At 42.8% G+C, this 26359-nt stretch overlaps 2 protein-coding genes across 2 annotated transcripts; both read right to left on the reverse strand.

The window, feature by feature from the left end:
- Positions 1-851: 851 nt before the first annotated feature.
- On the reverse strand, positions 852-12576 carry LOC306969179 (uncharacterized protein; the record flags this gene model as incomplete). Its single annotated transcript, XM_079564779.1, has 7 exons — positions 852-1781; positions 2022-2379; positions 4400-4509; positions 9703-9785; positions 10436-10622; positions 11290-11991; positions 12115-12576. 7 exons carry the CDS (start codon positions 12574-12576, stop codon positions 852-854), a joined length of 2832 nt encoding a protein of 943 aa, XP_079420905.1.
- Positions 12577-20061: 7485 nt separating this feature from the next.
- On the reverse strand, positions 20062-21579 carry LOC306969102 (E3 ubiquitin-protein ligase TRIM35-like; the record flags this gene model as incomplete). The annotated part of the gene is made up of 2 exons (XM_079564704.1): positions 20062-20994; positions 21118-21579. 2 exons carry the CDS (start codon positions 21577-21579, stop codon positions 20062-20064), a joined length of 1395 nt encoding a protein of 464 aa, XP_079420830.1.
- Between the last annotated feature and the right edge of the window lie 4780 nt (positions 21580-26359).

Here is a 26359-nt window from a genome sequence, read left to right on the forward strand (position 1 = left end):
AAAAATGTGACAAAAAATGTGACAAAAAATGTGATAAAAAATGTGACAAAAATTGACAAAAATGTGACAAAAAAATGAAGGAAAAAAATGTGACAAAAAATGACAAAAAAAATGACAAAAATGTGATAAAAAATGTGATAAAAAAATCACAAAAAATGACAAAAAAATGACAAAAATGTGACAAAAATGTGACAAAAAATGAAAAAAATGTGACAAAAAAATGGCAAAAAAGTTACAAAAATGAGTTGAATACCCAACAAAACAATGATGGAAAAAAAAATGTGATGACGTGAGGAAAAAGATCCTCTGGGTTCAGGAGTTAAGAGGTTAAGTCTGATGGACGTGTCAGACTCAGGTGTGAGACGGGAGAAAAACCCTCCTTCTTAATTTTCTTTGCAAATATCACAATTGCCATGATTTGATGTTTTGTTTCACACGGGCTGAAAAGTGTGAGAGCCTGATCTTTCACGTCTTTTTCAAAATGTGCCGCTCATAGAGTCATGTGTCGAGTTCAAACTGGATAAAACTAATTCTTAGAAACATCGACATTAAGACAAAAAGTCTGGATCCGTTAATGACGAGGTAATGGAGTCTTTGTGGAAAATAGAAAAAGTCTTTATTGTTTTAGGAGCAAAAAACACAAAGAAACATAACAGAATAAACAGTGACAGACTCTCATTATGACCTGGTCCAGTTAAACATCAAAATATCTTCATGTTGATAAAGTGTAGATTTAAATCAAAACAGATCGACAGTGACACGACTCGGGAGGAACAGAGTTTTAGTGGAGGCAATTTGAGCTCTGACTGTTTTGATTAAAGAGAGAGGACAGTAACATGGAGCTGTAGGTTCTACACTGTTACTGTGATGCTCTTTGGTGAGATCTTCAGAGGAGAATCACGTGTGCTTAAACCTGGAACGATCTCAGTGAAAGAGTCTGTGACTGTGTGAAGGTCTGTGTTTGTGTCGGGGTCAGTGAAGGTCAATGTGTTTGTGTCAAAGTCCAGCTTCACTCGAACTCTCTGCAGGTTCTTCACCGAGAGACGTTTATCTGGGGCTCGGGGAGAAACGGCTGAATATTTACCATCAGTGAAACGTATGGACCAAACTCCAAACTCAGTGTTCGCTCCTCTCTGAACATATCCACTCACACCCACAGCCCAGCCCTGACCCCCGACCTCCACTTCCCAGCTGTGAGTCCCAGAGACAAACCTTTCTGATCCAACTACAGAACCATTGTTATTTCTCCCTGAGTTCTTTGGGACCTTCTGCTTCTTTCCTTTTCTCACTGAGGTCAGATCTTCAGACAGAATGAGATCAGAGCCTGCAGTGTTTGGCTCCAGAACCACAGGGAAGAACTGCACCAGTTTCTTCATGTTCATCCAGATGTTGAAGCCCAGGTTTCCCAGATGTTTGGCCTGGTCTATCAGAGCTTTTTTCCCCATCTGTGGCTTCTCCACCAGGGGGCAGCGCTGCAGCCTCTCCTCTGCAGTCTTGTGCTGGAGCAGGAAGGAGGCGTCTGCTGCTCTCAGCTGCTCCTCTGTCTCTGAGATGGTCTTGGACAGAGCCTCCATGTCTCTGCTCAGGGCGGCCATCTTGTCCATGTTCTGGATCTTCTGCTCCTCTTCCTCCCTCAGAGCCTTCATCCTGGACTCTTCCTCGTCCCTCAGACACTGGTGCAGTTTCTCAAACTCCGCTCTGATCTGTGTCTGTGTTTGTTTGGTCTGGAGTGAGATATGAGCCGCTGCTTCATCAAACTGTGCTCTGCTCTCATCCAGGACCTGAGGAGAAACATCAGAGTTATTTAGAGTCAGACTTCCCTTTCTGTAGCAGGACATGTTGATGTTCCTCTGAGCTCTGTGGACACGTTCTTCTGACTGGAACAGGAGGAGGAGGTCTCTTACCTTCAGTTTGTCCTGTAGAGGTTTGATGTTTCTCCTCAGCTGCTCTCTCAGGTCTGAGGCTGCCTCCTCGATGGGTCTGAACCTGTGGTCTTTGTGAGTCCTGGAGTCTCTACAGACCAGACAGATCAGCTCCTGATGGTCCAGACAGAAGAGCCGCAGCTTCTCAGAGTGAAGGCTGCACTCGGGCTGCTGTGGAGATGGAGATGTTTGCTCTGCAGATGGAGCAGTCTGCCCTTTCTCCTCTGTGAACGTCTCCACCAGGTTCTTCAGGACCAGGTTCTTTGGAGGATTATCCCTGGAGGACCTTCTCTTACAGACTGGACAGGTCTTCAGTACTTTGTCCTCCCACCAGTTCTCCAAACAGACCTTACAGAAGCTGTGGCTGCAGGTCAGAACCACAGGATCTCTGAAGAGCTCACAGCAGATGGGACAGCTCAGGTCCTGCTCCAGTCTGGACGCCATGTCGGAAAGAGCTCTGAAGATCAGACATAACAAAAGAGTCAGATGGAGTGAAAGTCGTTATTAAAAGGTTTGGAAACGGAGAAAGTCACGACAATTTGAAACAAAAAACTCTAAAACTTGAAAACCAGAGATAGGAATAAGAACTAAAGGTCATTCACTGGCACCAATTCATTTTCGCCATATATATAAAAAATAAAAAATAAATTTTTTGCATCTCCAATAAAACGTTTTGAATCCAGAGTCATGAAATTAATGCGAGACTTTGTGGATTGGAGAAAGAACAGGTGAAGAACAAAGGTGGTTCTTCTCCGACTTTTTCATGATGTAAAACTTTTTCAAGCTTTACATCATGTTATTATGTCATTCCCTCATTAAAAACATGCCTGAAGTGTTGCCTTGGCACATTCACGTATTTTTGAGTCATCTGTAAAAACTCTGATGGCGGCCATTTTAGGGATAGGTTTGCCTGAGTCCTCCTAGGAACGCCCCAACCTCCTGGAGACGCCCCCACCTCCTGGAGACGCCCCCACCTCCTGGAGACGCCCCCACCTCCTGGAGACGCCCCCACCTCCTGGAGACGCCTCCGAGCTTTCGTCACCAGCCGAGTAACCAGCCACTGCCCCTCAGCAGAACCCCCTCCCCGCAGTGTCCAGCCCTAAGATGTAAACAGTCGGAGTCTTCATGGAGGATTAGCTTCACAGGGCTGTCAACTCTCACGCTTTCCTCGTGAGACACACACATTTGAGTACCTTCACACGCTCTCACGCTACAGCCCTCATATCTCACGCTCAACCAAAATATATCCCAGACTTTTAGCAGCGAGCGTAGACGCTTTATTTTCATGTTTGTGTTTGTTCGCGCCGCAGCTCGTCTGTGAGATCAGATCTTTACAAAGTGCCTTGTCGTCGCCTCTACAGCAGGTTACAATCAGCCAAATCCAATCAGAGTGAAAATCTCTTAAACTACAAAGATGTTTACCCACAGGTGAGAGCAGCTGTTAATAGCGGGGAGGAGCCAAGCAAAACTCCTCCCTATGGTCTTGCTCTGTGGGCTGAACTGAACTTTAGTGTCGCTGACGAAGCCTTTTGAGCCACTGAGTGTGAGAGGCGAGACATCAGAGATCAACTCAAACGCAAAATACACCGTAATAAAAACATACGACTTACAGTTTGGTGCTTTGCTGGAAGGTTTTTTTAACGCTGAAGCGGCGTGGTGATTGCAAAAGTGTCTGGGGAGCAAAGCAGCGTCTCTGTCCCGCTGTCGCTGCTTTGCTCTCAAGGCTTTTCATGAGGAAGCGGCGCCGCATAATCGCTGATGAATAAATCCACTTCAAACATGTCCACGGTTCAGCTCGTCTGATGCAATCTTTGTCCATCCAACACGACCCGGTGTTTACCCAGTATGTAAATACAGACACGCCCCTTTTTACTGCACACTCCCAAATCTCTCTAAACAAGCCGGTCTGAACCTAAAAGTTTACACTTTTAAATATGCCAATACTGCAGCTTAAACATGGAGAGGCTTCTCCGTGACTTCAACTAAGCGATTCTGCAAAAAAGTGAAAATCACCAATTAAAAAAAAACAACCTTCTTTTGCATTTCTCTCAAAACTTGGGCTGCCGACTTGTGTCCCTGGTTCTCACGACGAGGCACATATTTGAGTGCAAAATATACTTTACTCTACTCTATACTATATACTCTATACTAATTACAAAACATTAAGTGGAAACAGCAGATAATTCTCTAAAATGTGTGCGCATGGACGCAGCACACTCCTCCACTCCTAAAAGTGTCTCCAGTCAAACAAACTATATTTTTGGACTTCGTTTGCCAGATGTGGCCGTGCCGCCTGTGCCGCCTGTTCCGCCTGTGCCGCCTGTGCCGCCTGTGCCGCCTGTGCCGCCTGTGCCGCACAAACATGCTAAACGAATGACTCACCTGGAGGGCGACATTCAGCGTCTGAAGTCTGAGCTGGTGAAGAAAGAAGCTTTGTTCCAGGAGTTTATCAAATCCATGAGATTAGCCTCTCTCACCGCTGCCCCGTGGGACCCTGCCCTGTGGGACCCTGCCCCGTGGGACCCTGCCCCGTGGGACCCTGCCCCGTGGGACCCTGCCCCGTGGGACCCTGCCGCCTGGTGCTCCACTCCAAGAGAAACATCCTTGGTTAAGGAGGTGCTGGTCCGTGGGGCTACATCAAACAGACTCGCGAAAGGCCGTCCACTGTGCCCATCAAAACGTTACGCTGTCCTGGAAGAAACTCCCTCGGCGACACTGCCTCACAGGCCCAGGCCAAGTCCCTGTTAGTTCTGCTGGACCTTAGTTCTGCCTTTGACACAGTGGACCATGGGATGTTACTAGATTACACCGTATGAACCACCTCGGGCCCTGACATCCTCAGGGAGGGGTCCAGGTGGTTCAATATACACTGATGTATTGTTTTATGTATTTTTAATGTAATTCTATTGTGTTTATATTGTATTTTTTTAGCACTTTAGTATAACCAGTTAAAAAGAAAAAAAAGAACATGAAAAGCATCCGTTCGGATGTATGAATATGCAACAAAATAATAATAATAATAATAGCATGTGCCTGGGAGAGGTAGAACAACACCACTCCCAAGTAAACAATTAAATAAGAATCAGAGTAATGTAAACCCACGCCAAGTCACTACATATTAAAAAATACAGAGTCAAATACAAATACAACGTGTCAAATATACAATACTCATACAATCATTTCCTTCATGAGTCTCTGCTCTGGACTCAGCACAAATACTCAGCCTTAAATTTATGTTTATTTATACATGTGTAATGAGGTGGATGAATCCAGAAGATGGACATGTCTGTTCCAGACTTTAACTCCATCATATCTGACTGACCGTTGATCACCAGATGTTTTATATAACGGCAGATGAAGGGGCCGTTTTAGAGCCTGCCGCGTAGGATAACGATGAACCTGATGGTTCTGCATAAAATAATGTTTTATATACGAAGGCCAGTCCTCATCATACAGTGATCTAAATACAAAGGTACAAGTCATTAAAGTATTTATATCAAAAAGAGAGTTTTATTTCAGAAAACAGCGGTGCTTTGGAGCATCAGGTTTGGAAAGAGTCGCTTTACGGACAAACTTCTTTTGTAGAATGAACATTGTGTTTCGGTAAGTGGTGAAAGTATTTCCACAAACAATATTACCATCATTTAAATATGGATAAATAAGACTGGAGTAAAGTGTTAAGAGACATTTACGATTTACTCGGTTTCTAATTTTACTTATGATTCCAATAGACTTATCTTTTTGCAAACCTTTTGGACCTGTTTATCGTCCATCTGAACTCCTAAAAAACATGTCGATGAAACACTGTTTATTTCTTCATTATTAATATACATTTTGATTTGATCTCTGTCATATGTTTTATTACCAGCAAACAACAGAAAATTAGATGTATTAACATTTAATGACAATTTATGGTAAATGGTCTCAACTTATAAAGTGCTTTTCCTCCTACATTAGGCACTCAAAGCGCTTTACAGCTAGAATCCACTCACCCACTCATGCTCTCATTCATACACCAATGCACGCAGACACTGGGGGCCATGTGGGTGAAGTGTCTTGCCCAAGGACACAACGGCAGTGTGCACTTTCAGGAGGTGGGATTTATTCGCTCTGAACCATTCTGAATAATTTTGAAGATCATGATTTATATTTTTAATCAGAGCCTTTAAATCCCTGTCAGAAAGAAATAGATTGGTGTCGTCAGCAAAAAGAACTGGAAAGGTGGTCGTAGAAACAGAAGCAAAATCATTAATATAGATAATAAATAATAATGGTCCCAAAACTGAACCTTGCTTATGCTTTTTATTGCTTTCTTTTTTAATTGTGTCTGGTGTTGCTGTGAGGCACATTGACTTGTACATGTACATGAAATGTGCCTCACAAATAAACTGGCCTCGCCTTAAAATCATCAGATAAACAGTTTATCATCAGAAAACAGTTGGTTTGGTTTTTACTTCCTGTTTCACTGTCGACCTCCGTGTCTGCTGCTCACACGGGAAGGTCTGATTCTCTTTGTTCTGCAGACGAGTTCATTCATGTTGTAACAGGAAGAGATTCTAATGTGTTTGACTGAAGACAAACAGTAGAATCAGAATCAGATGCCCTTCCCTGTTTCAGCTGTAAACCTGTGTCAGAGTCTCTCCCTGAACACGATCTCCCTCAAACTGAAAACTGTACTCGATAAAACATCTCTTCTATTACTGTATAACTCCCTCATACTTCCTTACCTAAATTATGGCCTGGAAATATGGGGAAACAATTATAAATCCAATACTCATCCTATTTTCCTACTCAAAAAAAGGCAATAAGAATTATGACTAAAGCAGATTTCTATCACCAACGAACCCTGTCTTTGTAGAGCTGATCCGACTGAAAATCCATGATCTTGTTGATCTAGATACATTAGTAATAGTGCACAAAGCATTTAACAATCTTCTCCCTCCCCCAGGAGCTTTTTGAACACAGGAAAAGTCAGTGTAACCTCCGAGGAACTGCTATTTTCAAAAAAGCAAAAGCTAAAAAGAATAAAAAGAGTCGATGTATTTCTGTAAGAGGTGTTAATCTGTGGAAGATCAGTTAAAACTGTCCCAAACAGTCAAAGCTTTCAAAAAGTTGTTTAAAGCGGCTAAAATTCAAGAATATATAAGCTTAGGATGAAAAAAATAAAATAAATAAAAAATAATAATGAAGACATGATTTAGTTTCAACTAAATTAACATAAAACAAATGTATGTGACATATTTGTTGGAATATTGAAATGTATGTTACTAACTCCAGATACTTATGCTTATTTCTCTTCTGTTTGACACTTGATATTGTTCATTATTAATGTTTGTGTTTTGTTTTTTCTCTGGTGGAAGTCTGTAAACTGGGTTAGAAGTAATAAGTTTTCACTTCAGCCTAAACCCTTTCGGTCGTGTTGTACACAAAGAATTGGAAATGTTTTTTACGTTTAAAGGAATGAACTGACCGAATAAACTACTACTACTACAACTACTACTACAACTACTACTACTTCCCGTTCTCTGACTCTGTGGATCTGTGACTCTCAGCTCTATTTAAACCCCATTAATGTGAGAAACGCTTCAGACTCACCTCAGTCCAGGCTCCACAGTTTCACACAGACGTTTGTGGTCGAAGCAGCAGCTCTGTGTCTCAGGCTGTTTCCTGCTGTGGGACAAGAGCCGTTTCTCAATCTGTGGCTGTTTCCCAAAGCCGAGGTGCCGAGACTCTGTGGGGCTGGGGGTGACAGTATAATTATATTTTAGTAACTAATAATAAATACATAAAAAGCAGTCAGAGATGATGAACCCGATCTGAAAATACACAATAAAAATATAAGTTGAGCCTCACATTTCCCTTTAGTGCTATATTATCTCCACAGCTGTTTGATAAAGCTGCCGTAGCAAATGATCCATGTGGCTGAAGTGTCGATTAAGTGAAAGCAAAAGCACAAACTGCTTCAAGTAAGACATTTACTGAGGCCTCTCTTTAACACAGGGGTTCCCAAACTTTTTATTTTTCTGGGACCCCAAACATTGACTTGTAAACGACTCGGGGCCCCATTGTATAAAGTTATTGCCTCTTTTGCTACTAGAGGGAAGAAAAATGTTTTTAAATGAAGTTAATATGTATTTAATCAGTTTATTTTGAAGATTTCAATGGATTTCACAAATGATATGCAATTTTACACTCAAAATATATAAAAAACAGTAGCATTTTTCTTTTTATTTCATCCTGAAATCATCTGTGGACCCCCACCTAAAGCCTCACGACCCCCCGAGGGGTCCCGAGCCCCACTTTGGGAACCACTGCTTTAACACACTGACATGTGACGACAACATGTAATTTGTCTCTTTTATAAAGTTTGGCTTGTGCAGAATCTTATTCCATTTTTTTATTTTTTATTATTATTATTAAATGTGCACCTGTCAATCAATGAATCCCTCGAGGGCGGGGCCGAGGGGGGTGGGGGGATTGGTGCAGTGGCTTATGGGATGGCACATAGCTCCTTATCACCGGTTAGTTAGCATTAGAGGTCCCTATGCTAAAGTGGCTATGATAGTTAGCACCAGAGGTCCCTATGCTAAAGTGGCTATGATAGTTAGCACCAGAGGTCCCTATGCTAAAGTGGCTATGATAGTTAGCACCAGAGGTCCCTATGCTAAAGTGGCTATGATAGTTAGCATCAGAGGTCCCTATGCTTAAGTGGCTATGATAGTTAGCACCAGAGGTCTCTATGCTAAAGTGGCTATGATAGTTAGCACCAGAGGTCCCTATGCTAAAGTGGCTATGATAGGTAGCACCAGAGGTCCCTATGCTAAAGTGGCTATGATAGTTAGCACCAGAGGTCCCTATGCTAAAGTGGTTATGATAGTTAGCACCAGAGGCCCCTATGCTAAAGTGGCTATGATAGTTAGCACCAGAGGTCCCTATGCTAAAGTGGCTATGATAGTTAGCACCAGAGGTCCCTATGCTAAAGTGGCTATGATAGTTAGCACCAGAGGTCCCTATGCTAAAGTGGTTATGATAGTTAGCACCAGAGGCCCCTATGCTAAAGTGGCTATGATAGTTAGCACCAGAGGTCCCTATGCTAAAGTGGCTATGATAGTTAGCACCAGAGGTCCCTATGCTAAAGTGGCTATGATAGTTAGCACCAGAGGTCCCTATGCTAAAGTGGCTATGATAGTTAGCACCAGAGGTCCCTATGCTAAAGTGGCTATGATAGGTAGCACCAGAGGTCCCTATGCTAAAGTGGCTATGATAGTTAGCACCAGAGGCTATTATGCTAAAGTGGCTCTGATAGGTAGCACCAGAGGTCCCTATGCTAAAGTGGCTATGATAGTTAGCACCAGAGGTCCCTATGCTAAAGTGGCTATGATAGTTAGCACCAGAGGTCCCTATGCTAAAGTGGCTATGATAGTTAGCACCAGAGGTCCCTATGCTAAAGTGGCTATGATAGTTAGCACCAGAGGCTCCTATGCTAAAGTGGCTATGATAGTTAGCACCAGAGGCCCCTATGCTAAAGTGCCTATGATAGTTAGCACCAGAGGTCCCTATGCTAAAGTGACTATGATAGTTAGCACCAGAGGCCCCTATGCTAAAGTGGCTATGATAGTTAGCACCAGAGGCCCCTATGCTAAATTGGCTATGATAGTTATCATTGAGGCTCCTCCCCCTAACTCCTTCCTAACTGACGGACCAATTTGGACGCTTCTTATCATGAGTTACTCTTTACTTGTACTCGAGTAAATACATGGGCTTCAGCTCCCTCAGATACTTGGAGGTGGAGCTGGAGTGTGAGAGCCTCTGATCTCTTGGTCTTGATCATAGAGTCATGTGTCGAGTTCAAACTGGATGAATCTGTTTGAAAAAAGATGTTTAATTCTTAGAAACATCGACATTAAGACAAAAAGTCTGGATCCGTTAATGACGAGGTAATGGAGTCTTTGTGGAAAATAGAAAAAGTCTTTATTGTTTTAGGAGCAAAAAACACAAAGAAACATAACAGAATAAACAGTGACAGACTCTCATTATGACCTGGTCCAGTTAAACATCAAAATATCTTCATGTTGATAAAGTGTAGATTTAAATCAAAACAGATCGACAGTGACACGACTCGGGAGGAACAGAGTTTTAGTGGAGGCAATTTGAGCTCTGACTGTTTTTCATCAGGAACTTGATTAAAGAGAGAGGACAGAAACATGGAGCTGTAGGTTTCTATATCACGGAGTGGATGGCGTTTTTGAAAATGTGCTTTGTTTTTTTAACTTGTGTTTTTTTACCTCGTTGCTTTGACTACCTCAACACATGACTTGGCTGTCCAATGCCCAGGGGTGCGTAATCAACACACCTGTTGGTGGCGGGACGGGAGAAAAGGCTGGATAAAAGGGGAGACGAAGAGGGCAACGGGGGGACAGAACTACAGAAAGAACGTGGGCCTGTGGCGGACGCCGTAGGGGCACGAGGAGATACAGGACGAGCAGATAAGTCTGGACGGAGGAAGACTGAACCTATGGTGGTGACGGGGCGACCGCGTGAAGACGTAAGGCGAGGACAGAGCGACCCGATGCGGACACGGGGCAGGGCATCAGGAGCCAGTACAATGACGCGTGGTCTGGGAGGGAAAAAGCAGCTGAGAGAGTCTGGGAAGAGCACCACGAAGCGGAACACCAGCAGCGGGGGAGTGGGAAGCTCCCCCTGCGGTGTAAGCATTAAGTACTTGGAGTAGTGGTGCTCATTGGTGGCTCACTTAGAGAAAGTCTCCGGTGTGTTGGCTTCTCTGATGGCCCCTCTTGTGCTCTTTGTGCAGGTGACCCTAAGGCGTGGACCCGGACAGCTCCAGGACCCAGAGAGCTCCCCACCAGTCAGCCTTGCTCCTGCCCCTTGAAGAAGGGGACTGCGTGAGTGCCTCCACGACGACCCCATAGCTTTTCATCGTTATATTATTTTTAGTCCAAACATCCATATTTTTATAACTCTATTAATAAATTGTAAGACCTTTTAAATGTATTTGTCATTATTGGTTGCACTACCCCACGGCTCTCATTACAAACATAGTTCAATAATAACTTTTCTCATCGGCCATGCCAATTTCGAACTTACAATAAACCTCAAACCTGTGACATCTACACTGTTACTGTGATGCTCTTTGGTGAGATCTTCAGAGGAGCGTCATATGTGTATAAAAATGGAAAGATCTCAGTGAAAGAGTCTGTGAATGTGTGAAGGTCTGTGTTTGTGTCGGGGTCAGTGAAGGTCAATGTGTTTGTGTCAAAGTCCAGCTTCACTCGAACTCTCTGCAGGTTCTTCACTGAGAGAGCCAGATCTGGGGCCAGGGATTTGGTAGAAACAGCGAAGTATTTACCTTCAGTGAATTGTATGAACCAAGATCCTCTAACCTCAGTGTCCGCTCCTCTCTGAACATGTCCACCCACACCCACACCCACAGACCAGACCTGACCTCCACTTCCCAGCTGTGAGTCCCAGAGACAAAACTTTCTGATCCACGAAAATAGCCATCACTAAGTCTCCCAGGGTTTTCTGGGACCTTCTGTCTCTCTCTTGCTCTCCCTGAGGTCAGATCTTCAGACAGAATGAGATCAGAGCCTGCAGAGTTTGGATCCAGAACCACAGGGAAGAACTGCACCAGTTTCTTCATGTTCATCCAGATGTTGAAGCCCAGGTTTCCCAGATGTTTGGCCTGGTCTATCAGAGCTTCGTCTTCCATCTCTGGCTCCTCCACCAGGGGGCAGCACTGCAGCCTCTCCTCTGTAGTCTTGTACTGGAGCAGGAAGGAGGCGTCTGCTGCTCTCAGCTGCTCCTCTGTCTCTGAGATGGTCTTGGACAGAGCCTCCATGTCTCTGCTCAGGGCGGCCATCTTGTCCTTCATGTCCTGGATCTTCTGCTCCTCTTCCTCCCTCAGAGCCTTCATCCTGGACTCTTCCTCGTCCCTCAGAAACTGGTGCAGTTTCTCAAACTCCGCTCTGATCTGTGTCTGTGTTTGTTTGGTCTGGAGTGAGATATGAGCCGCTGCTTCATCAAACTGTGCTCTGCTCTCATCCAGGACCTGAGGAGAAACATCAGAGTTATTTAGAGTCAGACTTCCCTTTCTGTAGCAGGACATGTTGATGTTCCTCTGAGCTCTGTGGACACGTTCTTCTGACTGGAGCAGGAGGAGGAGGTCTCTTACCTTCAGTTTGTCCTGTAGAGGTTTGATGTTTCTCCTCAGCTGCTCTCTCAGGTCTGAGGCTGCCTCCTCGATGGGACTGAACCTGTGGTCTTTGTGAGTCCTGGAGTCTCTACAGACCAGACAGATCAGCTCCTGATGGTCCAGACAGAAGAGCCGCAGCTTCTCAGAGTGAAGGCTGCACTCGGGCTGCTGTGGAGATGGAGATGTTTGCTCTGCAGCTGGAGCAGTCTGCCCTTTCTCCTCTGTGAACGTCTCCACCAGGTTCTTTAGGGCCAGGTTCTTTGGAGGATTATCCCTGGAGGACCTTCTCTTACAGACTGGACAGGTCTTCAGTGGTTTGTCCTCCCACCAGTTCTCCAAACAGACCTTACAGAAGCTGTGGCTGCAGGTCAGAAGAACAGGATCTCTGAAGAGCTCACAGCAGATGGGACAGCTCAGGTGCTGCTCCAGTCTGGACGCCATGTCGGAAAGAGCTCTGAAGATCAGACATAACAAAAGAGTCAGATGGAGTGAAAGTCGTTATTAAAAGGTTTGGAAATTAGGGATGTCATAAAGCGGAGCCCCTCTCCCTCTATTAAGGACATGTTCTCCACCCGTCTCACCCGCAAAGGGGACCCTACGCACCCATCACACAGTCTCTTCAAAGTGATGCCTTCAGGGAGGAGACTGCGGGATCCACGGGCCAGCTCCAGTCGACTGAAGAACAGGAAGCTGAACTCCCTGCCTTCCCTGTCCTCCCACCCCTCTCCCCCCACTCCACAATCAAGGATGAGAGAAATATAATTTCAAATCATTCACAAATAAAAAGTCTTTGAATCTTTTGAAAGGTTCCTTGTTTTCATGCAGAGCTGTCATTTAGCTTTCACGGCGAGTCGGAAGGAAAAATCCAATAGTGGTTTTGAGAGTGCTCGTAGGTGCGCACTTTATACCAGTATCGGGTATCGGGCCGATACCACACGCTTGTACTCATACTCACACTCATTCATCAGGTCGCGATACCAGAAACCGATACCACTTGACGTGTGGCCGGTGCTTCTAAAGGACGCAGCTCTCTAAAAAAATCCAAAATAAAGACATACAGCATGTTTATATTGAGCCACAATGAGCAAAACAATGAAAATGCTGAAGCTGCTGGATAAGTTACTATAAACACAGGAGAAAATCCACACGGAGCTGAAGTGAAGGAGAAAAGAGACCATTTATCTGCAGTAATAAGTAACATCTCAATACTATTGTTAAATACAAATATATAAACGAATAAAGCACAAGCATTGAGGAGCTTTAGGACATGAGAACCACAAACCAACCCGACAGCTCCGCTCCTCTGACAGCCACCAACTCCTGGTCCCCAAGACAAAGCTCCGCACTATGGGAGACAGGGCGTCCCAGGCAGCTGCTCCTCGACTGTGGAACGCCCTCCCCAACCATCTGAGGGCACCACAGTCTATCGAGGTTTTTAAAAGTAAACTGAAGACCCACTTATTTTGTGCGGCTTTTTCTTAGTATGTTTATTTTGTGTTTTTAACTGATAATATTCCTCGTGTTTTGCTTGTTTTTTGTGTCAATTGTAGCACTTTGAGATGTGTTCTTCATATGTAAAGTGCAATGCAAATAAAATGTATTATTATTATTATTATTATTATTATTATTATTATTATTATGAGCTGTTCGGTCTATGATGGACAGAGCAATAAAAAAAGGAATAATATTGAATGAAAAATGAATGTAAATGAGTAAATTAACTAATTACAAACCAATCAGCTGTGAAAAAGTCCGTCTATAAACCGTCGATTCACTTCAAAAAGCCTGTTGAAGAAAATGCCTTGTACTCGTATCGGTATTCGGTATCGGCAAGTACTTCAATCAAAGTACTCGTATCGGTTTTAGACAAAGTGGTACAAATACAGTGTGTGCTTGCGCCTGTTCTGAACTTATTAATCAGGAACACAAGAAAGCAGCAGAGATCACTAAACTTTTCCCAGGTCATTTTGATCTTTTCCTCTCGATGTCCTGCAACATGACGCAAAAAAACAAATGACTGAGTACCATAATGTATCCCCTTGATTTTAAGAAAGTAACTCTATTCTAAATACCCTCAAACGAAAGAGTGACTGTACCTGAATGCACGTATTCTAAATACTGTAACTACTGCCCAACACTAGTGAGAACTAATATCTAGTATAATGTTAATGTTTATTCATTCAAAGTATGAGGCAAAGCACAGTCCACTCAGTCCCACTGGCAGAGAAGTGAAACCATGAAAACATTTTAATAAATCCCTTTGCACCAAACCAGTCGACAGGGGCGGGTCAAAGCAGTTCATCTACAGCTGGAGCCAAAGGTGCGATCTACAGTTTATTATATCTCTGCCCTGGACCCTTTTTCAGATCAGTGACAGAGTCTATGTGGCTGCAGATCATTCACAGCGCTGTTTCATCACGTTTTAAACCAAAGGCTAAACTTAAAGTGCACCTTATGACACATTAGACATCATTTTTGTTAAAACATAGTTAAGATGTTGCTAAAGATTTGTTTAGTTTGACCATCTTTGTGATGTTTATAGTTTCACTTCCTTATTGGACACTGACAGGAAGTGAGTTTAGTGGTTTAGGTTTAGTGTTAGCTTGGATTAGTTTAAGTGTTGTCCTGCAGACGTGACGTTAGTTCCTGTGGAAAAGTGGAGCTCCACTGACCTCGTGCCTCTGATAGTCATAGATGTACATAAAGCCTAGATGTGTTAAAGGGATGTTTCAGGATGTTTGACATAGGGCTTCATTTCCTAGTTATCCAGAGTGTTGCTGGTACCTGGAGATATGTTTGTTTGTAATTCATGCAGTTCTTATTTTTGAAGAGTTAGGCTAATGCTAGGCTAGTGCATGTCTATGGTATCAGCTAGCCTGCATTAAAAACTCCACAGAGCACCTGAGGCAAATCATTTATAACACCAGACCAACCATATAAATGTCTGTGTCCATAGAATCATTTAAAATACCTTATGTTTGAGCAGCATCAGCTTCGTGGTTGTATAAGCTACGCAGCGGTGGAGTGATCTGCGAGAAAATAGTCCCTCAGAATGTGATCATTCATGTGATGCAGGTCATTTATATGGTTAGTCTGGTGTTATAAGTGATTTGCCTCAGGTGCTCTGTGGAGCGGGTCACACTGTTTTTAATGCAGGCTAGCTGATACCATAGACATGCACTAGCCTTGCATTAGCCTAGCGCCACGAAACTCTTCAAACATATGAAATATCTCCAGGTATCAGCAACACTCTGGATAACTAGGAAATGAAGCCCTATGTCAATAATCCTGTAATATCCCTTTAAGGCAGAGTCACTTCCGGCATAACTGGCGGCCATCTTGCCACAGGGAAGCTTTCTGGCGAGCTCGAGTGAGTGAGTGATCAGCACCAACACAAATCCTCATATCTCACTCAAATCTTCACGGATTTACAAACGGTTTGGTTTCTTACACACGTGATTAACGTGACTATAATTCTGAATGGAACATGTTGAAATAGAGATTTTCTTTTTTATTCATATGTATGCAGTATCATACCTACACCTCTGAGGTTTATAACAAGCCAAAGCGAAAATTGAGCAAGTTCTGGTTATTTAAAAGTACATCCACCATAAAACACAATGTTATGAGTGAGCTCCCTGTGGTAAGATCCTCCATGAGACATCTAGCCTTTATATATATCTGTAGCATTGAGGCTCCTTTTCCTAACTCCTTCCTAACTGACAGCCCAATTCGGACGCTCCTTATCATGGCGGACGCACATCGGGTTTGGCGTAAGACCTTTTACCAATTTACTGGTTTGGGAAGGGGCCAAGGACTTATTAGTAGCCACTAACCCTGTATAAGAATTATTTCACAAAGCCACCCTGAACCTCATAGGGTCAGGGAACCCCGATCTACATCCACCCCGCAATAGACAAAGGACACGCAGGTCCGTAGAACTGAAAGAACATTTTTATATAAAAAATACTTTCTTCTATTAGGTCTTAATAATAAAAAGTTTAGATCAACATTTCATTCGCTGAACTGCGTCTCTACAAACAAATATGTGATAAGGTCCATTGTTAGTTGTTAAACAGAACCCAGTTAAAGGTGAGGGGTCGGGCCATGTAAGAAATGAGAAATGAGTCAAACTGCTGGAACTTTACCTTTATCTACTGTATGTCACTTCCTGTCAGTAGCTTAAAGAATCAAATAAAAATAACTTTTCTGCCCAGCATTTCTTCATGAACTTGCAACATATGATCGAAATGAGTCATGTTTTCAAAAGCATTAAAACCTGTCATATGGACTTTAAGGGAAGGATTCATTGGTCTCATTGAAGACTTTGTCCCTTTATTTGTTGAAAGCAAACACCAATCCACTTCACCACCTTGGAACAGGAAGAGATTCTAATGTGTTTGATTGAAAACAGTAGAATCAGAATCAGATGCCCTTCCCTGTTTCAGCTGTAAACCTGTGTCAGAGTCTCTCCCTGAACACGATCTCACTTCCTGTTCTCTGACTCTGTGGATCTGTGACTCTCAGCTCTATTTAAACCCCATTAATGTGAGAAACCCTTCAGACTCACCTCAGTCCAGGCTCCACAGTTTCACACAGACGTTTGTGTCTGATCCGGGTTTCCTGGTTTGGGACGAGGCGTGTGCAAAGACTCACAAACTTCTGACGGAGGTTTTTAAAGACACAGATGGAACTCACCTCTTTACTCAAGTAAGAAACAGATACTTCATTATAATTTTACTCAGGTAGAAGCAAAAAGTATTGTGTGAAAAAACGACTCTAAGAAGTTCTTGGAAAGGTTACTTATGTACTTGAGTAAATGTAACTGAGTACTATCCACCTCTGCATTTCTGCCACATTTCCCCCAGTCCTCCCCATATTCTCACATTGAAGATATTGTACATTTCTTTATCTTCCAAACAGCAATTTTGATATTATCTCGTAGACGATTTATAGATATATTGTCTACAAGATAATATTGAAATATCACAACTATAACACCACAGAGCCCGGTCGTACTTTTAAACTCTTAATATTGGAATGCTTTTAAGAGTCAGTGTTAAATATGAACGGGATTATCACTTCCAGACTCCAGTAAAGGAGCGTAAGTGTCCTGGACTGTTGAGCTCGATTTACTCCAGTTACTTCACATGCTGTAGCCATTGTTCACCAGCAGATGGCGCTGCTTCACTGAGGAAGTGATGGAGAAGGAAACAGCTGCAGATATTTTCTATACATTTCTCTGACTGTAAAAGTTAACTTCTTACCCCCGCCTTAATCATTTTCTCCATTTCAGCTTTGCCCAAATCCATAAGGTCACAGCCTGTAGAGCAGATTTGAAAGAAGTTGTTTATTAGTTGGGTTTTTGTCAAGTTGGCGTCGTTTTTGTCACTTTTTAATGTTTTTTGTCACTTTTTTGTCGTCTTTTCAATTTTTTTGTCACTTTTTTGACGCTTTTGACGATTTTTTGTTTTGTTTTAGTCACTTTTTGTCGTTTTTTTGTTGTTTTGATCACTTTTTTGTCTTGTTTTTGTCACTTTTTTGTCTTGTTTTTGTCACCTTTTTGTCGCTCTTTCATCGCTTTTCTTTCTCATGTTTTTGTTGCGTTTTCATCCTCGTTTTGTCGCTTTTTTAATATTTTGTCAGTTTTTTGTTGTTTTTAAATTTTTGTCGTTATGTTTTTGTCAATTTTTTGTCTTTTTTTGTTTCTTTTTTGTCACTTTTTTGTCGCTTTTTTTTTACGCTTTTTCACCTTTTTTATGTTGTTTTTATCACTTTTTTGTCATTTTTTGTTTCTTTTTTGTCATTTTTTGTCACTTTTTTGTTGTTTTTTAATTTTTTATCGTTATGTTTTTGTAACTTTTTTGTCGCTTTTTGTTTTTTTTTTTACGCTTTTTTACCTTTTTTATCACTTTTTTGTCATTTTTTGTTTCTTTTTTGTCTTTTTTTGTCACTTTTTTGTTTTTTTTGTCACTTTTTGGTCGCTTTTTTAACGCTTTTTTTACCTTTTTTATCTTGTTTTTGTCACTTTTTTATCGCTCTTTCATTGCTTTTCTTTCTCATGGTTTTGTTGCTTTTTCATCCTCGTTTTTGTCCGTTTTTGTGGCTATTATGACCCTTTTTTCCTTTTAGATTTGGATAAAGCCAAACTGTGTGCTGGTTCCCGTGGGGGTTAAGAAGTGTGTCAGAGGAGTTTAAAGCACAAACCTCTGAAGTCCTGACCCTAAAGGGTTTTCTCTGTTTGCAGATAAACCAGCAGCTGAAGGCAGAGCTGAAGGTTGAATTCCCGCTCAAGGTTCACCATCATCGGACCGGCTCCGTGGACCTGCAGCAGATCATCCACAGGTCCGTCCTCTTCTTACTCGAACTATACAGACAATCTGACCTTTAAACAATGTGGTAGATCTGATCTCTTTATGTTAACCCCTTAACTCCCGCCTGAACCGAGCACATTTTCTCCAGTTTGGCTTTACCCCAGTCCAAAAGCTTCTGGAAAAAAGCTGTGAAAATAGCAACAAAACTGAGACGAAAACAATGATGGAAATGTGACAAAAAAGTGCCAAAAATTTCACAAAAAATTGACAAAAAATGTCATCAAAATGATGACCAAAAAAAATGACAAAAAAATGATGACAAAATGACAAAACATTTACAAAAAGTGACAAAAAATGGACGGAAAAATGACAAAAATGTGACAAAAAATGAAATAAAATGAAGAAGAAAAGTTACAAAATGAGTTGAAAACCCCCCAAAAAATGATGGAAAAAAAATCTGACGTGAGGAAAAAGATCCATTTAGATGAGTTTTGTAGATCTTAGCTTTCAAATGAGGCGTTACACTGGCCTACAGGATTTGGGTAAAGCTGAACTGGAGAAAATGTTCTCGGTTCAGGCGGGAGTTAAGAGGTTAAAGACTTGAAAATGAAGCTGTCATTTGAGTCGACAGTTTTGAAAATCTGAGAAAAATGTCATTTGCATAATAATTTGGAACTCAGTGTATTGTCTCGTTTAAACCACTTAAAGTTGACATTATTCGTCTGAAATCATTTTCCTTTGTGTAAATCATGGTGTTGACAGAGCTCTGTGTGTTTTTCAGCTGGAGGAGCTCGACCTCAAAGACTGTGAGTTTGTGCTGAGATAAAAGTCTGTGGAAATGTGGGGAAAGTCACTTCCACTGTGTTTTTCATGTTTTATTTGTGAAAATGAGCTGATTTCAGATTATTTATGTAATACATTTTTAGGAAAACAAGACTTTGTTTGTCATTTATTGAAGAGAATTGAGCTGCACAAACTTATTTAACCCCTTAACTCCCACCTGAACAGAGCACGTTTTCTCCAGTTTGGCTTTACCCCAATCCAAAAGCTTCTGGAAAAAAGCTGTGAAAATAGCGACAGAACTGAGACGAAAACAATGATGGAAATGTGACAAAAAACTGAGAAAAACATTGACTAAAAAGTGACGAAAAATTGATGAAAAATTGGCAAAAATATCACAAGAAATTGACAAGAATTTGATAAAAAATTGATGAAAAAATGTGATTAAAAAAGTGACCAAAAAATGACAAAAATGAGTTGAATACCCAACAAAAAAATGTTAAAAAAATTGCAAAAATGTGACAAAAAAATGACAAAAATGTGATGAAAAATTGACAAAAAAATGACAAAAATGTGATAAAAATTTGACAAATAAATTGATGATGATCTGATGTGACTTTATTGTTTAACGACATGAAGTGAAGATTCAGAATTTCAAACATCTACAGATTATTTTTTTTATTAAGAGACAAAAAGTTACAGATTTTCTTTGACGACGTGAATTTGCTTTTCCACTTTTCCTTTACGGAACTTGGAACAAAGGAACATTTGAAAGCGGTGGGTGAGGAACCTTTGTGGTTTAGTTCTGATCATTTTAACCTCTTTTAACCTTCTACACTGTTACTGTGATGCTCTTTGGTGAGATCTTCAGAGGAGCGTCACGTGTGAGTAAACCTGGAACGATCCAAGTGAAAGAGTCTGTGACTGTGTGAAGGTCTGTGTTTGTGTCGGGGTCAGTGAAGGTCAATGTGTTTGTGTCAAAGTCCAGCTTCACTCGAACTCTCTGCAGGTTCTTCACCGAGAGACGTTTAACCTGGTCTGGGTCAGAAAAGGCTGAATATTCACCGTCAGTGAAACGTATGAACCAATATCTAACCTCAGTGTCCGCTCCTCTCTGAACACGTCCAAACACACCCACATCCCAGCCCTTACCCCCGACCTCCACTTCCCAGCTGTGAGTCCCAGAGACAAACCTTTCTGATCCAAGTACAAAACCATCTTTAAGTCTCTCTGAGTTCTCTGGGACCTTCTGCTTCTCTCCTTTTCTCACTGAGATCAGATCTTCAGACAGAATGAGATCAGGGGCTGCAGAGTTTGGCTCCAGAACCACAGGGAAGAACTGCACCAGTTTCTTCATGTTTATCCAGATGTTGAAGCCCAGGTTTCCCAGATGTTTGGCCTGGTCTATCAGATCTGATCGTTCCATCTTTGGCTCCTCCACCAGGGGGCAGCGCTGCAGCCTCTCCTCTGCAGTCTTGTACTGGAGCAGGAAGGAGGCGTCTGCTGCTCTCAGCTGCTCCTCTGTCTCTGAGATGGTCTTGGACAGAGCCTCCATGTCTCTGCTCAGGGCGGCCATCTTGTCCTTCATGTCCTGGATCTTCTGCTCCTCTTCCTCCCTCAGAGCCTTCATCCTGGACTCTTCCTCGTCCCTCAGAAACTGGTGCAGTTTCTCAAACTCCGCTCTGATCTGTGTCTGTGTTTGTTTGGTCTGGAGTGAGATATGAGCCGCTGCTTCATCAAACTGTGCTCTGCTCTCATCCAGGACCTGAGGAGAAACATCAGAGTTATTTAGAGTCAGACTTCCCTTTCTGTAGCAGGACATGTTGATGTTCCTCTGAGCTCTGTGGACACGTTCTTCTGACTGGAACAGGAGGAGGAGGTCTCTTACCTTCAGTTTGTCCTGTAGAGGTTTGATGTTTCTCCTCAGCTGCTCTCTCAGGTCTGAGGCTGCCTCCTCGATGGGACTGAACCTGTGGTCTTTGTGAGTCCTGGAGTCTCTACAGACCAGACAGATCAGCTCCTGATGGTCCAGACAGAAGAGCTGCAGCTTCTGAGAGTGAAGGCTGCACTCGGGCTGCTGTGGAGATGGAGATGTTTGCTCTGCAGCTGGAGCAGTCTGCCCTTTCTCCTCTGTGAACGTCTCCACCAGGTTCTTCAGGGCCAGGTTTGTTGGTGGAGGACGCTTCGAGGACCTTCTCTTACAGAATGGACAGGTCTTCAGTGGTTTGTCCTCCCACCAGTTCTCCAAACAGACCTTACAGAAGCTGTGGCTGCAGGTCAGAAGAACAGGATCTCTGAAGAGCTCACAGCAGATGGGACAGCTCAGGTCCTGCTCCAGTCTGGACGCCATGTCGGAAAGAGCTCTGAAGATCAGACATAACAAAAGGACGAGTCAGATGGAGTGAAAGTCGTTATTAAAAGGTTTGGAAACGGAGAGTACATGTACTTTAGTAACGTTTTGAAGAACTTGTACTTCTTGAAGTAGTTTTATCAAACAGTACTTTTTACTTCTACTTGAGTAAAAATATAATGAAGTTTCTGTTTCTTAGTCGAGTAAAAATAATTGTTACTTTTTCCACTGTGAGTAAATCTTTAAGTGGTAAATTCTTCTTTTTGATCGATGAAGCAGATGTCGTTCAGAATATTTGAGTTTTTCTGTATTTTCTTGGATTTCTCTTTGGAAATATCACGATTTCCACAGGTTTTATGTTTCGTTCAAGGTTCAAGTTAATAATTGTCCTGAAGGGAATAATAACGGCGCAGGAATCCACACATGACACAGTAACAACTATTGTATTTAGAACAAGGATCCTCCGGTCACAGCCGTCATCAGTCCGGCTCTGAACAGCTGAGAGACGATTGTTTAATGTGAGAAACCCTTCAGACTCACCTCAGTCCAGGCTCCAGGTTTCACTCAGACGTTCGTGTCTGATCCGGGTTTCCTGGTTTGGGACGAGGCGTGTGCAAAGACTCTCATAAACTTCTGACGGAGGTTTTTAAAGACACAGGTCCTGATTCAACTCATCCTGTTTTAATGCTGTTTATTCAAGTTTCTATATGTTGTAGTTGGTTTCAGAGCAGTCATAAAGACACTGATATTGTTTCTCTAATTCTCAGGTCAAAGCTCAATAGCAGGTAAGTTGTTGCTTTATTGTGACGGTGAAAGTTGTGAAATGAGCTGTGAAGAACTGGGATGTTTGGAAAGTTAGAAATATGAAATTAAAAATGGCCCAGTTTTCTGGTTCTGTTCGGTGATGTTGCATTAGTATCTGAACAATAGGTCGATACAAACCCAGTGTCAGTTAACCTCTTAACTCCCGCCTGAACCGAGAGCATCCAGTTCAGCTTTACCCAAATCCTGTAGGCCAGTGTAACGCCTCATTTGAAAGCTAAGACCTACAAAACTCATCTAAATGGATCTTTTCCCTCACGTCATCAGATTTTTTTCCATCTTTTTTGGGGGGGTTTCAACTCATTTTTGCAACTTTTTTTGTCATTTTTTTGTCATTTTTTTGTCATTTTTTTGTCATTTTTTTGTCATTTTTTGTCACATTTGTTGTATTTTTGTTTGTATTTTTTGGGGGGGTTTTTGTCATTTTTTTGTCACATTTTTGTAATTTTTTTGTCACATTTTTTGTCATTTTTTGTCACTTTTTTGTAATTTTTTGTCATTTTTTTGTTTTTTTGTGTTTTTTTGTCATTTTTTTGTCATTTTTTCGTCACTTTTTTGTACTTTTTTCGTCACTTTTTTGTACTTTTTTCGTCACTTTTTTGTACTTTTTTGTAATTTTTTCGTCACATTTTTGTACTTTTTTCGTCACATTTTTTTCATTTTTTCGTCACTTTTTTGTCACATCTTCATCATTGTTTTTGTCTCAGTTTTGTCGCTATTTTCACACCTTTTTTCCAGAAGCTTTTGGATTGGGGTAAAGCCAAACTGGAGAAAATGTGCTCGGTTCAGGCGGGAGTTAAAGAGAAGAAACCTGGCCACGCCCTGCTCACCTGTCCGGGCCATATTGACAAGAATGAATATCTCAGTATTACTTACGGACTCCATAACGATGATGACGTGAGGAAGTGCAAACATCTTTCTTTACTTTGTCGCTCAAAAGGATAATTGTCCAGAACAGACGACAAAAACACTTTCAAAATTCCCCCATTTTACATTTTTGTTCCCAATTTCCCACCATTTTTTCCACTTGTTTCTCCCATTTCTCCAGATCTGGGCAGAGCAGCCGATATATTCACTCAAGTAAGAGTAACGTTACTTTGATCATTTATTCTATCCATCAAAATGAAGCATTTGCCGCTGAAATATTTACTCACAGTGGAAAAAGTAAGTAAGCAACAGATACTTCATTCTAAATTCACTCAAGTAGAAGTGAAAAGTATTGTGAGATAAAACTACTCTTAAGAAGTACAATATCTTCAAAAAGTTAAGTACATGCACTTGAGTTCATGTAGCTGAGTACTATCCGCCTCTGCATTTCTGCCCCATTCTCCGATTTATAGATATTTCGTCTTCAAGATAATATCGAAATATCACGACTAACTCTTAATATTAAACTTTAAACTATATATGAAACTCTTAATATTTGAATGTTTTTAAGAGTCAGTGTTAAATATGAACGGGATTATCACTTCCAGACTCCAGTAAAGGAGCGTAAGTGTCGTGGACTGTTGAGCTCGATTTCCTCCAGTTACTTCACATGCTGTAGCCATTGTTCACCAGCAGATGGCGCTGCTTCACTGAGGAAGTGATGGAGAAGGAAACAGCTGCAGATATTTTCTATACATTTCTCTGACTGTAAAAGTTAACTTCTTACCCCCGCCTTAATCAAGTCGGACAGAAATCTAACCGGCACCTGCGTCTGCAGTCGCCTGTAAAACTGCGTCCGTCTGGCTCATCTCGGACGAGAAAAAGTGCAATATTTTTACAATTATGTACATGTTATTTACAACATATACATTTTAAGATGTGAGTACAATTAATGAAGGTCTTAGAGTTGCCTTCTGTGCTCAGTAGTTAGAGTCTCGAACGTTTCACCTCTCATCCAAAAGGCTTCATCGGTGAACTCTGTTCAGCCCTCAGCCCAGATAAAGACCACAGCGGGGAGTTGGTCTTGGCCCGGCTCCTCCCCGAATCACCTCTACTCTCACCTGTGAGTAAACACCTTTGAAGTAGAGCATCTCTGACGACCTGCTCCCCCCAGAGGATCCATGTGTCCTGTCCTATTCACGGCTGTTCACTCTGATTACCTGCCTATTGTTCTGCTGTCGGCTGATGTCCCGCCTCATTGGACTGGCACTGCCCTGTCCCGTCTCATTGGACTGGCACTGCCCTGTCCCGTCTCATTGGACTGGCACTGCCCTGTCCCGTCTCATTGGACTGGCACTGCCCTGTCCCGTCTCATTGGACTGGCACTGCCCTGTCGGCTGACGTCCCGTCTCATTGGACTGGCACTGCCCTGTCCCGCCTCATTGGACTGGCACTGCCCTGTCCCGTCTCATTGGACTGGCACTGCCCTGTCCCGTCTCATTGGACTGGCACTGCCCTGTCGGCTGATGTCCCGTCTCATTGGACTGGCACTGCCCTGTCGGCTGACGTCCCGTCTCATTGGACTGGCACTGCCCTGTCCCGTCTCATTGGACTGGCACTGCCCTGTCCCGTCTCATTGGACTGGCACTGCCCTGTCGGCTGATGTCCCGTCTCATTGGACTGGCACTGCCCTGTCGGCTGATGTCCCGCCTCATTGGACTGGCACTGCCCTGTCGGCTGATGTCCCGCCTCATTGGACTGGCACTGCCCTGTCGGCTGATGTCCCGTCTCATTGGACTGGCACTGCCCTGTCGGCTGATGTCCCGCCTCATTGGACTGGCACTGCCCTGTCCCGCCTCATTGGACTGGCACTGCCCTGTCCCGTCTCATTGGACTGGCACTGCCCTGTCCCGCCTCATTGGACTGGCACTGCCCTGTCGGCTGATGTCCCGCCTCATTGGACTGGCACTGCCCTGTCCCGTCTCATTGGACTGGCACTGCCCTGTCCCGCCTCATTGGACTGGCACTGCCCTGTCGGCTGATGTCCCGCCTCATTGGACTGGCACTGCCCTGTCCCGTCTCATTGGACTGGCACTGCCCTGTCCCGCCTCATTGGACTGGCACTGCCCTGTCGGCTGATGTCCCGCCTCATTGGACTGGCACTGCCCTGTCGGCTGATGTCCCGCCTCATTGGACTGGCACTGCCCTGTCCCGTCTCATTGGACTGGCACTGCCCTGTCCCGCCTCATTGGACTGGCACTGCCCTGTCCCGTCTCATTGGACTGGCACTGCCCTGTCGGCGAAGGAGATTAGAGTAAAGTGGAGAAAGATTAAATCTGAAGACGACTCTAAGACCTTCATTGAAGATGGACAACTCCTGTACGACTGAGAGCTTACACAGACATGTGAGTAAAATTCTTTGTTCTGTGTTAATATGGAAACCTAAAAGTTTTGTATACAACATACGTGTTTACTTTTTTATACTGACGCGTATACGCGGCAAATTCCGGAATTTTAGACGGGAAAATGGTACAGTCTTTCAAAGTAAACTTCCGACACCCTGTCAAAATAAGTTTTCTGTTGATTTTTTGAAGTTTGAAGCATCCTTGTGTTTGGGATGGACAATGAAAAGTTGAATGTCGAAGTGGAGAAGTACAGCACACTTTACGATGCTCAACACAAATTTTACAAAGACAACGTGAAGAATATGCAGGCATGAGAAATGTTATTACTCACCCATTTTATAGGCAAAATGATCCCAAGTGATTTGGGGAAGAGCAGAGACACACACGTAGCTTTAGCTGCTTTGACGCCGTATGTGTAAATTTGCGCTTTCGAAAATGCGCGCGTATCACGCGTCGCGTATGTCACATTCAGTAATAGCTCCTGGTGTAAATTCGGCGTAAGGCTCAATGTGTCTAAAGTGTGAATCCAGAAATGGTGAACTCACTTTCTCTATCCTCATGTATCTCAGACATTGTGTCTGTTTTTTGTGAAATGTTTCACCACTAGACTTTTATCATCATGATTGTGACTGTTTGATCTGTGTTCTGAGATTCTAGTTTTTAAAGGTCTGGTTGTATATATACAG

Source organism: Gobius niger (genome assembly GCF_951799975.1).
Source record: "Gobius niger genome assembly, chromosome: 10".
NCBI lineage: Eukaryota > Metazoa > Chordata > Actinopteri > Gobiiformes > Gobiidae > Gobius > Gobius niger.